At 37.9% G+C, this 12,592-nt stretch overlaps 1 protein-coding gene across 1 annotated transcript in view; it reads left to right on the top strand.

The window, feature by feature from the left end:
* Positions 1-6: 6 nt before the first annotated feature.
* Positions 7-12,592, top strand: part of hs3st4 (heparan sulfate (glucosamine) 3-O-sulfotransferase 4) — a 94,503-nt gene continuing 81,917 nt past the window's right edge. Inside the window, exon 1 of the mRNA XM_014023847.1 lies at positions 7-1,021. Coding sequence (XP_013879301.1) covers positions 444-1,021 — 578 coding nt within the window. The 5' untranslated portion in view covers positions 7-443. The remainder of the gene's footprint in view (positions 1,022-12,592) is intronic.

Raw genomic sequence — 12,592 nt, 5'->3', positions numbered from 1 at the left:
CTCTCTCTCTCTCTCTCTCTCTCTCTCTCTCTCTCTCTCTCTCTCTCTCTCCCTCCATTCTTCATAACATGCCAGGATTTTTTCCATCAAACACTGTCCACTTAAAGCCAGGCTGCTCATCTGGTAGGGCGCCAGACCACCAGCCTCTCAAATCTGCAACTTCACTCCAGTAAATTTGTGACACTGTCTGTCAGATTTGGAGTAAGAAAAGAGGACGGCAGTGTTTTCTCCCGGATCCCCCCCCCCTTTTTTTTTCTTCTTCCCCCTGCCATCCTTAGCAGAGATGCCATGCGGATGGGTTGGGATGGTTTGGTCCAGCTTGATGCGTTTTTAGCTGGAGCAGCGGCTGATAGTGACTGATTCTTCCYGTTGATTTTGTCCATGCAAGACTCGGGGTGGAAACATGTCTGGCCAGTTCTTTGAGAGGATCCCTGCTGTCAGAGATGGCATCTTGGTCCAGCACCTCGGTTTTCACCTCTAAAGTGCCCCGGAAAATCTTATTCATGTTCACCCTCTCCCTTTCTGTCACCTACTTGTTCTACAGCTTGATGAGCTGCTACAACTCGCTGCAGTTCCCTCTGCAAGAGAACTACGTGTATCAGGGCAGGCTGGTGACGGAGGATACAACTTTTGTGACTCTGAGGGAGAAACTTTACTCGGCCTCGCAGGGATTCGTGGAGTTCACCGAAGCTGAGGGGACGACCTCGTCCCCCACGGCGAAGAGCCATGCCGGGGCCGGGGCCGAGCAGAGGACGGCGGAGTGGATTAGGATGCAGGCGTCTCCAACGCCGGGGCTGGAGAGGGACCGCCAGGAGATCAGCACCACGGACAGCGAACTCAGGGCGAACTGCACCTCGGATTACGGCGAGAAGAAGCTGCCCCAAGCCATCATCATCGGCGTGAAGAAAGGGGGGACCCGAGCCCTGCTGGAGGCTCTCAGGGTCCACCCGGACGTCAGAGCCGTTGGAAACGAGCCGCATTTCTTTGATAGGAACTACGAGAAGGGGCTGGACTGGTACAAGTAAGTCCTCATCCCACTCCTGCTGTTTATTAAAGCCCCTCAAGCGAGGCTCAGTGGATGTTTCTGACGTTTGCACTCCTTTTCTTCTACAAAATATACTTTTATCTGATATAGAAACAAACTTGAAAAAACACAAACTTTTAACATTTATTCATAAACCCTTCATTTAATCAGTTTGTTAAAATTAGCATGTCTTTATCAAGGGGAGACCTGGTCAAAAATGACAAAACAAAGTTACAAGCTACAAATGACAAATACGATCAAAATGCAAAATAAAAGAAGTCAAGTTCAGTACAAAGTGAGGATTAAAGTCTCCGCGCTTCAGTTTCAGAGGTCTTTATCAGAGATTTAAACTTCTCCCAAAGAGACTGAAGTATCAAGCTTTAGTTTGGTTTTAGGATTATTTCATGATCAAGGTGCTTAAAAATACACTCAAGTTCAGAAAAAAACCTTGGGAAGTCTTAAAAACATCCAATTGGAGGACCCCAACAGGTTCTTTTAAAGTGTTTATRAGTACACAAATAAAATAAAGATATACCTGTGCTGTTGTCACCATAGGCTTAAAGTTCAAGAGATTGGATTATAAAGCACACATAATGCACACTACATGGATTTCTTACGAAGTGCAAACAACTGTAGGACTAAAAAGCACACAGTTGAGTTGTTTAATTTTAAAACCTATTTTATGTGATTCATAAAGTACACAGAATGACTGTGTGTTCTGGATCTCAGCTTTTAAAATTCTCTGCAGCWGCATAAAGACTCAGAAAGGCAGTGTAAAGAACTGAAAGCTTTATCTATTCCTTCTCCTTGGAAGTCCTGCATTTATTTTGGCAAGTTTTATCAAAGTGTTTAAATCACTGTCAAATCAAATGCATTACACATTTAGCTACTGTGCATTTATAATAAATGAATAATTTCTTGAATTTTCACATCAGAATGTGTTTTTCTTGGCTGTTTTTTAGTGTTATTACATTTGTAAATAGCTATAAAAAAACGGCAAAGGATGGGTAACATTTTGTTTGGAGTTGCCCTCTTTAATAATAATATTATGTCCTGGTCTCTCTTAAAAGACTTGAGATTTTGTACCTCAGTAACTTTTTACCTGAGTAAAATATGTATTTAAAGATATAAATCCAAACATTTGTGTGAACATGAAAATAAAAACMTCCTTCCTGCTCACTTAGGTTTGAGATTTAAAGTCACTTTACCACATTTAAGTTCCCACACAGATTTTCTTCACCTGCACACAGAATCAAAATGTCTTTCGGTTCATATTTTCTGCCTATGTCTCAGCTTTGGTTCTGCTTTTCTTGTTTCRTTCAAACCTTTCTTTGAACTGTTTACACCACCTTTCATGTGTCTGATAATTGACATCTGCTTTGACTCCAAGTTCATTAGTTGTACATCACTAATGTGTTTATAGGAGGGGAACAGAGGGGAAAAAAATCAATCTGTGGGCTCATTCATGGTCAGTTGGTCATGGCTCATTTARGTGTTGCTCTCACATAATATTGTTGAACCAGGGGGATTTTCTAATAGAGTCAATGAGCTGATGAGAATGTTRCTGGTTCTAAGTCCCTTCTGTTCCTTCGCAGGACTTAGTTTGTTATGCTGGCATTTGGCTTGTGGAACATCTGCTTTCATCTTGCTGCACAGACACGGGAGCGCTCGGCTGTTCATTTAGCCCGTGCTAATGCAAGCTGTTTTATTATGCTAACGGTGAAAGGCTCATTAGACAGGAGGGTGACATGTTTACATAAATAATAATAAATGTGCCTGTTGGTTTTCGGGTCCCTGAGCTTGAAAGTTTCTGAATGACTGTTCGTTTTACGTCTGACTTTGTCGCATTCACCAAAGAATTTCACTTTTGGGGAGGGCGTGAAGACACCAAACAAAACTTTACACCAAAAGAGACGACACAAGAAGGAAAAAAAGTTTTTTTTTCATATATATACAATCAGAGGTAGTGCTGTAATAGCTGTAATGCACCAAAGCACTTGTTTTTAACTGATCTGGAATTTATTCAGCTAAAGTTTTTTCTCCGAATGATGCATTACACGACAGCTTTCTTCTCAGCTGGTAATGCTCTGGCTAATGTGCACTTAATGGAAGTGAAATTATGATCACTTACAGATGTTTGAAACGCCGGTTGCAGTTGAATGAGACCAGTGATCTCATAAAATGTGATTCATAAATTTTAGGCTGTCTAAGTAACACCTGCTCCACGTCTTGATGGGTAYGATAGATAAACTGCTGGGAATACAACCTCCAGACTTCATTTATGCATGTTCAGATGCCTCTGTGGGCTTTTCTCTGGGCCTGTTTTTGTATAAGAAACACAACCTTGTCTGGTGTAATTTTCTAATTGCGGTACACAGCCTGATAAATAAATGATTCCTCTGAGTTTGGGGATCATTTGTTTTAACCAGAGCAGTTTGCTGATTGGAAAGTCTGAGAATTAATGGATCAAGTATTTGTCTTGTATTAACCAAACATTTTTTTATTTATTTTTTGCTATTCAAACTTGTTTTGTTGATTTGCAGCACATATTTTTGATGGCATTGATCAAGAAAAAAAAAGACTGAATATAATGAATAAGCAATAAAACCTCAATGAAACAAATAAAGCATAACTTTTATAATTTTTCAGTCACTGTTTTTTTCAGTTGTTGCACAAATTATTTCCCCAGTAATTTTCCTTAAACTATTAAACAGTTACAGTAGACTGACTGATTAACTGAAAATATTTTTGAAGCTATAATAAAAAAAAACAGTTTGTTGGGTTATTTTGGAGAAATGCTTTCAACACTTTATTGCAAAAATTACCAGTTATCAAACCTCATGCATTCAATTGTGATTCATTTTGATCTCATTGTCTAACCATGGTCAAATTACTGATATTTTTAACAGACATTTCTTGCAAAATATATACTGTCTATTCTATACAGTATGTCACTCCATATTTTAAGTTATTAAAGAGATCAAAAAAGAGGGAAATTATGTAGAGATAAAAACAAAAGGGGTGGGTTGTACCTAAAGTGGACAACTAACTTTTGACAAGACCTAACTAGGTAATAAGCAGCTAAATGATGTAGTAAATTCTTCTTTTGGTCTCTCACCATTTTTAGCCAGGATAGGCAGATTTTATAACCCATTTCAAGCAGCATATTTGTCAAATCAGACTCATTATTTAAAGCAGCTAAATTTGTTATCAGGAATGTACTTAGGTAACTAAGTACATTTATTTTGTTATTGTACTTAAGTAATTTTTTTTGAGGATTTGTAATTTTACAATATATAACTTTTACCTTTTGGTACATTCAAAACATAAAAATGATACTTTTACTCTTTACTTTAAAATTTAACACCTAGTTACACATTAAACAGATGAAGTGAGCGGTTTGTGCACCCTAAAAAGTGAAGGGTTGAATTTACTTAACCAAGTTATGTCAACTGGTTCTGCTAAATAGAGTTGTGTAAAGGTGTAAATTGCTCATTTTATTCAACTCATTTTAGTGCAACCAGTTAACATGACTTGGTTAAGTAACTCAATACTTCATTTTTTAGAGTGTGAAGTACTTTTACTTTCCTGGTTATTATGAGCAGTTTTATGACTTTTAGGTACTTTTCTTATCAGTGAAAACCCTTTATATGACAATCATTTTCTGTTAAGGTATTTTTACTTTTACTTAATCATTTCTTTCAAGTACTTTAAACACCTATGCACATGACAAGTGAAGCATAATTGTGTCAAAGCCAGGGTCTAAATAGGGAATAAATTCAGTTAAATATGATAAATTGCAAGTTCTGTTTTGGTAGGTTTATAGAAACGCCTGCAGAAATCCATCCATCCATCCATTTTCTGTACACGCTTCTTTAAATTTAATCAATAACTCTAATTTTGGGCTGGTTTGATCTGAAATCAACATTTGATTGGTGGAATTTATTTTTCTGTGGCTTCATGTTTCTTTTTTCTGTGTTTTTGAGTAGACTTCAACATGTAGTGCTGTCATTACTTCACACAGAGCACTTGTATTTTCAAATCAACACACAAAACTTTGCCTTTTTTTCTAAACGAAAGAAAATGAGTCATCACTTAAAGGATTTAGGTTTTTCTGAATTTGCCTTAAATTGGTGCACATGCCCACACCGCAGCAGGGAATTCGAATGTATGACAATCAGTACAGTATTTTATTCTTTTCTTTCAGCTCCCAGCTCTGTGCTGTTGATACTTTAGTGCAATAATAATGTTCCTCATAAATTGTGCTAAAGAATGTCACTGATTTTCAGTCCSACATGAAGACATACACCTGCTGTGGATGATCTTTCACAGCAGAGACGTTGCACTGCTTAGACCAGTTTAATAAGGACCAACTGCCTTGGGGAGGTTGAATGTTTGGTATTTCAATCTTTTTAACAAAATGTCAAACAATATTGTTTGCATAAATGTTAACTAATAAGGATTGTAATGAGCCAGACAAGAATATATATACACTGCTGTCAAAAAATGTTATCTATTTATCACAAAAATGGACTGGAAATTTTCAATTGCAATCTTTTGTTTTTGATTTTAAAAGAAAAATATTAAATAAAAAATGGAAAAGGATAGTGKAAAAAATGCATACATAAATTCCACTGACTTTATATACATTTTCCCCATTGTTAGAACTGGCACTGTTGTGAGAAGTGTCAGATTGTCCATTTTAGATTAGTGTCACATGCAAAGCACAAATGGTCATGATGAAATCATCCAGGAGAAGACAGGAGGTTTTTGAGCTGCAGAGGTTCAGCTCTGTCTGCGCTGGACAGTCAGCAACATGTGAGAAGCTTTATTAGTCTGTTCACAAGGTGTAAGAATGGTTCTCTGCATACTGAACAGACAAGGTCTGGCGCCATTGTGTCGGGAAATATAATTTATAATTAAAACAATAAATGCTGGAGAATGAGCTCAATTTGTGGGGGGAAATCAAATCAAAAATCAAAATTCCCAATTACACTGCAGAATATATGTATCACCATTAGGCTTTTACACACACAAACAGAAACACATGAATCAAAATTCAACGAATTGCCCCAAAAAATGTAAATACATATAATCACAACAAACACAAGTTGTATTTTAAATGCAGCTTATGATTTCCATTTACACTATGTGCTGAAACAAACCAGGTCATGATTCTTAAATCTGCTTTAAAAAACTGACCAAACGATGTACCTTTCACCCATAAAGTTTCTTAGTATAAACCCAACAGGATGTAAGGGATGATTTATTTACCAAATGTCATGAAATGATTGGTGTTATATGTGGCTTGAAATTTAAAAGTAAGAGCGACCAGAGGGAAATACAACACTCTGTGACAGGAGGATAGATGTTGCATAATAAAACTACAGAACCTGTAAAAACTGGAGTTATATCTGGGTTTTTGCAGAGCTGCTTGCTAAAATATCCCTATCATTAAAATAAATATTTAAATACTTCTTATTTAATTAATTAGACTGCAAAAACATTTGATTTAACAACATTAAAGAACTGTTTTGTAAACTTTAATTGAAAATGGATCATATTTGTATAAATGTTCAACATGTGCTCCCTTTTTGTATATCAAACTGCCCCCAAGGTAAAGAAACACTTAAACCTTGGATAAATGGGAACCTGTGAAGCAGACCCAAAGTTTCACATAAGTTTGGAAGCTCTAATATCTCTCTGTTATTAAAATGACACTTTAACCCCTTTGCAATAAAACCCATAAGGATGTTCCCATAAATCTTGGATGAGATGCTGTTACCCTTTCAGCGCTGAATCCCTGAGCTAAGACAGGAGTCAGCGATAGTGTTCAGCCTCCATGATGATTAGTTACAGCAGACTCTGGCTTTTATTTCAGAATGTTTTTAAAACTACCATACTTTATTTTGTTTTTATGGCTTTTTTAGTCTATCGCACTTTATTTACTAACAGACATGACTTTTGTTACGAGATGTCACAGAGAGAGTTGGCATTTTCAAGGACTTCCTTTTCTTTTTTTTTTTTCTTTTTTTTTTGCTTTGTAGGAGTTGCAATATCAAGTAAATCAATGGATCTTTTACAGCTAAAACTTTTGGCTCAGCCAAGGTCATATGATGCTTTCATTACTCTGCTCACATTATCAAAGAAACACATCCCTTTTTTCTTGTGAAAAACATGATTTCTTCTTGAAATATAAAAGTCTTTTCATAAAGGCGGCATCAGCGTGTTATGACTAATTTAACTGATCCGGGTTCTTGGAGGAACAGTGCGTGAGTTTAGAGAAACCATCGTTTTTATAGATGGGACTTGGTGACAGGAGGTGTTTAATGGACAAGTGGAACCATGGCCAAGCCTAACAGCAGAAAGCCTAAATCCAGCATTTATCCCATGTTTAGCCCGTCTTTCTCCTTTTCTCTGCTGCTTCATGGGGCAGCTTAGCCCCCTGACTCCTGCCACCTGACTGGGAGCCCAAGACTCCACTCAGTGAGAAGATGGGAAAGAACAAGGTGGGCCAGATCCCCAAGCAGGCAGGATGCCATCGCTTCCAGCTGGGCCCATGAGCCGCAGCAGTGTCCCGTGGTTTCCCGATGTGGCAGAATCTGCATGCGCCTGATAAGACAGCGCCAAGACTCACAAGGACGCACCTCTCAGTGCTGCAGTTGTGGAATTAAACTTTTTAATTAGCAGCAGAACCCCTGCGCTGTCAGGAGAGTGGACTGGTCTTTCTCGACGCTCATCCTCTTTCCACTTGATTTAACTAGCAAACATCGCGGAGCMATGAGATTTCTGCTACCACAGGCGCAATCATGTTTTATTTCCTGTTTGAGAATTGCCTCAAATTCATCACAGAGCAGAAAGATTAGTGATTAATTCATGCTGCCAGACAGGCTGGCCCGTTTCTCCTGCTCTAACACAAAAGTAGTAACTTCTAACATAATATATTAGATGGCATACAGTATCTGCCACAATGTATTCCTGTCCACCCCAATAGATCAATATTATGATGAAGTCATGTAGTAGGAAATGACTTCTTATGTCAAAAAGGCACTCCTGGCTGATTGTCAAACATAAGGCTGATTGCCAAGTGTAATAAAGAAYCAGTGAGTGCCTGTGCAGCTTAAAAGATAAAAGAAGTTTGTCATATTCAGAACCTGGAAACAGTCTTAGACTGCAACACAGTGCATGCTTGCAATGATAAATGAGAGTTTAATGGGACATATCATACAAAAGCCACATTTTTTAGCCATTTAATGCATTTTTGTTTTGTACTTGGAGTCTTTGAGTGCAGAAAATGGGATAGTCTCTCCTGGCGCTGCATGGATATCTTTATATTCTGTTTGGGTCAAATGTTGGAATCCATTCAGTTTTCTCTATTTTCTATGATTTTTTTTTATCTTTTACATCAAATTATAGAACTTCTAAATAAGGTCTGGACTTACCAACTACAGTTTGGTCTTCATTCTCCTCTGGCTCTGGGTCAGACTCTGGCTCTAACATGTAAGGCTGGATGGACACGTCTTCTGTTGTTGACATATTTTAATTCATTTCTAAATATGGTGAAAAGCACCTAGTTTAAATTTAAAGAGACAGCCTCAAAACAAGTTGATCAGAGACACACATCAAGGGGCTTGTGGAGTTACAACAAGGAGGAATTCAGATCGAAGCACTGCAGTTCCACTTTATAAAGACCCCAACTCACTGATTTAAATGTGAATAAGGAGGATTTAAAGGGGGTTTATTGTGCAAAATTGACTTTTTTGAGCTTTCTATCATGTTATAATGTCATTTCCTCAACAAAAGCATACCCAGAGTGTTGCTTTRACTCATTCAGGCATGTTCAAGAAATCCTTGAATCTCCTGTGGTAGCCATGCGGAGCTGCCTTGAGGCTTGCTGGTACAAAGCACCGCCCATTTTACCTTAAGCTCCTTTATGGAGATCCGTCTACAGCCATGCTCCCGCCCCTCAGAACAACTCATTATAAAATAAAACAYTTTTCAGAAGAGTAATAAATAAATAAATTCTTGCTCAACATGTATGCAGCCAAGGTGCAAATTCGTGAAACATTCAAACCATCCCACATCAGGTGAAACCTCTGAATTTCATTAAAGCAAACCTAACAGAGCAATTTTTAATCTTTATAATTAGAAACTATTTCTGCAACACTATCAAGAAGGAAACATTCTTCATTTTATATTGGAATATTGTGAATCAGCTTCTACTGTGAAGGTCAAAGTGATCATTTTCTTTTTAGAGTTTTCTTTTTTTAGTTTTATCACTGATTTGTTTTGGCTGAATACATGCTCCTTTCATTCCAAGAATTACAGATAGGCTTGATCTTATTCTAGTGATCTATAGACGGAGTAATAACACTCCATCCATTTTTGCATATGGAGAAAAAAAAATCCTCTTGAGCAGTTAATGGGCACAGCCAATTTCATCCTGCCTTTGAAATCTATGTACATTCTCCTCCTTCTCTCTCACACATTTGTCCTTTTCTCTCACCCCGGCTGCAGCTACACTCCAATACTTTCAAGTCAAAGTCTATTTTACTTGTGGTTAGAATTTAATTCACCATTTCTCCCCCTTCCGTTGCTGTGAATTAGCCGTGGGTTATGGTTCACCATCAAGTCTCATATCCACTTTTTTGTGTCCATCAAAGGAGCCAGATTGAATTCGGAGCAGCCCACTCCTTTGTTGCTCCTGGGATAGCAGGAAGGACTAAGATGTTTTTTGTCGCTTTTTTTCTTATGTTTGTCCGCAACATGGACAGATTGTCTGAAAATGAAAGACATAGCTTCATTTGTTAAATAATTTATTTCAGACTCAAAATAAAGTAGAAGCTGAAGTCATTTTTATGCTCAAAGGGATTCATTTTTTCCCAAAAGATTATTTGCATGCRTCAGAATTGGAGTGTTCTGCTTCCAGTCTGGAGGAACAATGACTCGGTTCGGCAGAATGCTGCTTTACAGACGTCTTTAAATCTCTGCAAATAAGACTACCTTGGGACAAATGCGCATGTCAATCATACTTGTCAGGATTCCAATTTTCCTTCCACGTCTCCTGGAGCACTTGTGCTGCTGGTGCTGCTTATTGGCTGGGAGGGATGTGGTCTCATGACACAAGCTGATGCATTTGTTCAGTCAAAGGGAAAACCCTGACAGGAATGGTCATGGAGCCAAGATACTGGGACCTCTGGGAGAATGTTTCAAATGTGTTTCCAGGAGCTGATAGGTGCTTCTGTGCTATGTTCTGCTGAAGGGTGGGGGGAATGAAAATGTTGGCGTTTCCCTCCGGTACGGGCAGCATTATCATATGAGTATGTCCATTATAAACTCAGTATATGCACCAATATCCTGTTTATATCAGAAAATGGAATTTTCATCTTGGCTCCTAACTTAAGTTGCGACCTCAGCAATTTTCCATCATTACGTATTTGAATGTTTGCTCATTACCACCAGCTGCAGAATACAAAGGCAGATCTGTTTTTCTGTGTTAGCAAAATATCGCTTGAATCCCAGAGCAGATTTTGATAAAACTGTCAGAAAGTAAACACTCAGTAAACATCTACAACTGATCCCCTTTTTGGAGTCAATCCAATTCAARATRGTCACCTCAGCAGACCAGTCTAAGCAAACAGATATTAAGGTGAAATCYGGTGTGATTGTAGCTGAAGCTAATCCCCAAATCATACATCGAGTGCTAATTGATTRCACAAGATCTGTGTTGAAACATTGCTTATAATGTATGTGACACATTTTAGAGTCAAACCCATTAAGGATGGCCACCCCAGCTAATCAACCTTAGCCAACACAAAAATTGCTGCAACAAAATGACAATTGGAAATGGCTTTTACAGACATTGAGCTAAMATGTGGTGTGGTAGGCTGTCCTCATTCTGCAGGCAAATGCAACCCATTTCTGGATTTTTCATGACAGTCTGAATGTGACACAAGCTGAGTTTCCATTGACCATGAAAATGGGCAAATTAGAATTTCGAAAATAAATTTGCTCAATGGAAACACGTCAATTTCAGAAAAAAAAAATTATTTTGACAAAATGTCTTTGCGCCAGGATGAGGTGGTTTTTCGGCCGTATCGAAATTGGTGTTTTTTGAAAAACTGCAATGGAAACACTTTTTTCGCATCACGGGACTCACGTGATCAGCAACCGGCTGTATAACTTTTATTAGTGATTTAAACAATAAAAAATGTTCATAAGTTGGCACTAGTTGTCTAAAATGTTATGGTGTGACAGGGCCTTTAGTCTAAAATTCCTTCAAGTAATGTTAAGTCTTTAGTTTATTTCAAACAAAGACATTTCACAATCATTATTATTATGATCTCCGGTCTTATTCTGTATAAAATTTTACAGTTCTGCTAGAAAACTGACAGTTAATTCAATTAGCTTTGTGGCATGTTGAGACTCCAGAGGTGTGAGCTAATGCCTGTGTTTACACCCTTGAGTCACTGCCACAAACAAAGACTAACACTCTCATTGGCTTCCAGGATCTTGTGAGCCTCGATTGTCCCGCCGTCTTTGAAGTTTCTCATCTCTTTATGTTGTTTACTCATTTATGCTCTTTTTCCCAAATCAACATGTGGTGTTCTGTATAATTTTAGTGCAGCGTGAAGCACTGTATGAGCCGTGTATTAGATGTGTTAACTGCACTCAGCACACTTCTTACATGTGGCACAGATGCTGCGGCGCTGKTTTAGCTTTGAAGAGGAAATCTTTTCAGTGCAATCCCGATTTTACAGCTCTGCAGTAAAACATGTTGCTGACATCTCTGCCACCAACACTCAGAGCGTTTGGTAAGTTGGAAGTCATTAACACAAGCTGTGGCATTTGCCAAAGTCCCCCGAGACTCAGATTAAGCCAGTGAAATGCAAAAGGATGCTTTTAGGGATTATGCTAATTGCTAATTTGTGTATCAGAAGGTGATTGTTTTTTCTGGGTAATTTGGATTATTGGCATTAGAGATTTAGAAGAAAGTTGCCGTGTTTTGCCTCACTAATAAGGTTGTTACCTGCTCTCAACCATAAAGCCAGCTCTTCCCTTAATGAGGCCTTCCACGTGTTGTTTGGGTGCTGTGAAATGACAAAATTACAAACACTAAAAGTGTTTATATGCCACAAACAAAACATTTAAATAAAATCTTTAAATTACAAATCTTGCATTCTTTGAAGGAATATATGTCACATGATGCCTTTACTTGCAAGGTTTTAGATTAAGATTGAAAGAGTTGAAAATCAAAAGCACTATTCAAAGCAATGTACATGCTAATATTCAGTTAATACTACATCAGTTTTATATCAATATTTCTTCAATTGACTAAGTTATGCCAATTTAATTTTTGTTTTCAAAGATAATTAGTGATGGCAGCCATCTTGAATTAGAATCCAAAGAAAATAGCAGTTGTAGATGGACATTTAATGATCATACATATTCTGCAAATTTTATTAAAAACCCTTCAGTGTTTCATGAGATATGACGATATGGTGGCAACACACACACACACACACACACACACACACACACACACACACACACACACACGTGTGTGTG

Source organism: Austrofundulus limnaeus, unplaced genomic scaffold, assembly GCF_001266775.1.
Source record: "Austrofundulus limnaeus strain Quisiro unplaced genomic scaffold, Austrofundulus_limnaeus-1.0 Scaffold4, whole genome shotgun sequence".
Lineage (NCBI taxonomy): Eukaryota > Metazoa > Chordata > Actinopteri > Cyprinodontiformes > Rivulidae > Austrofundulus > Austrofundulus limnaeus.
The sequence above is the reverse complement of the archived record's forward strand: the minus strand, read 5'-3'. Positions and strand labels throughout refer to the sequence as shown.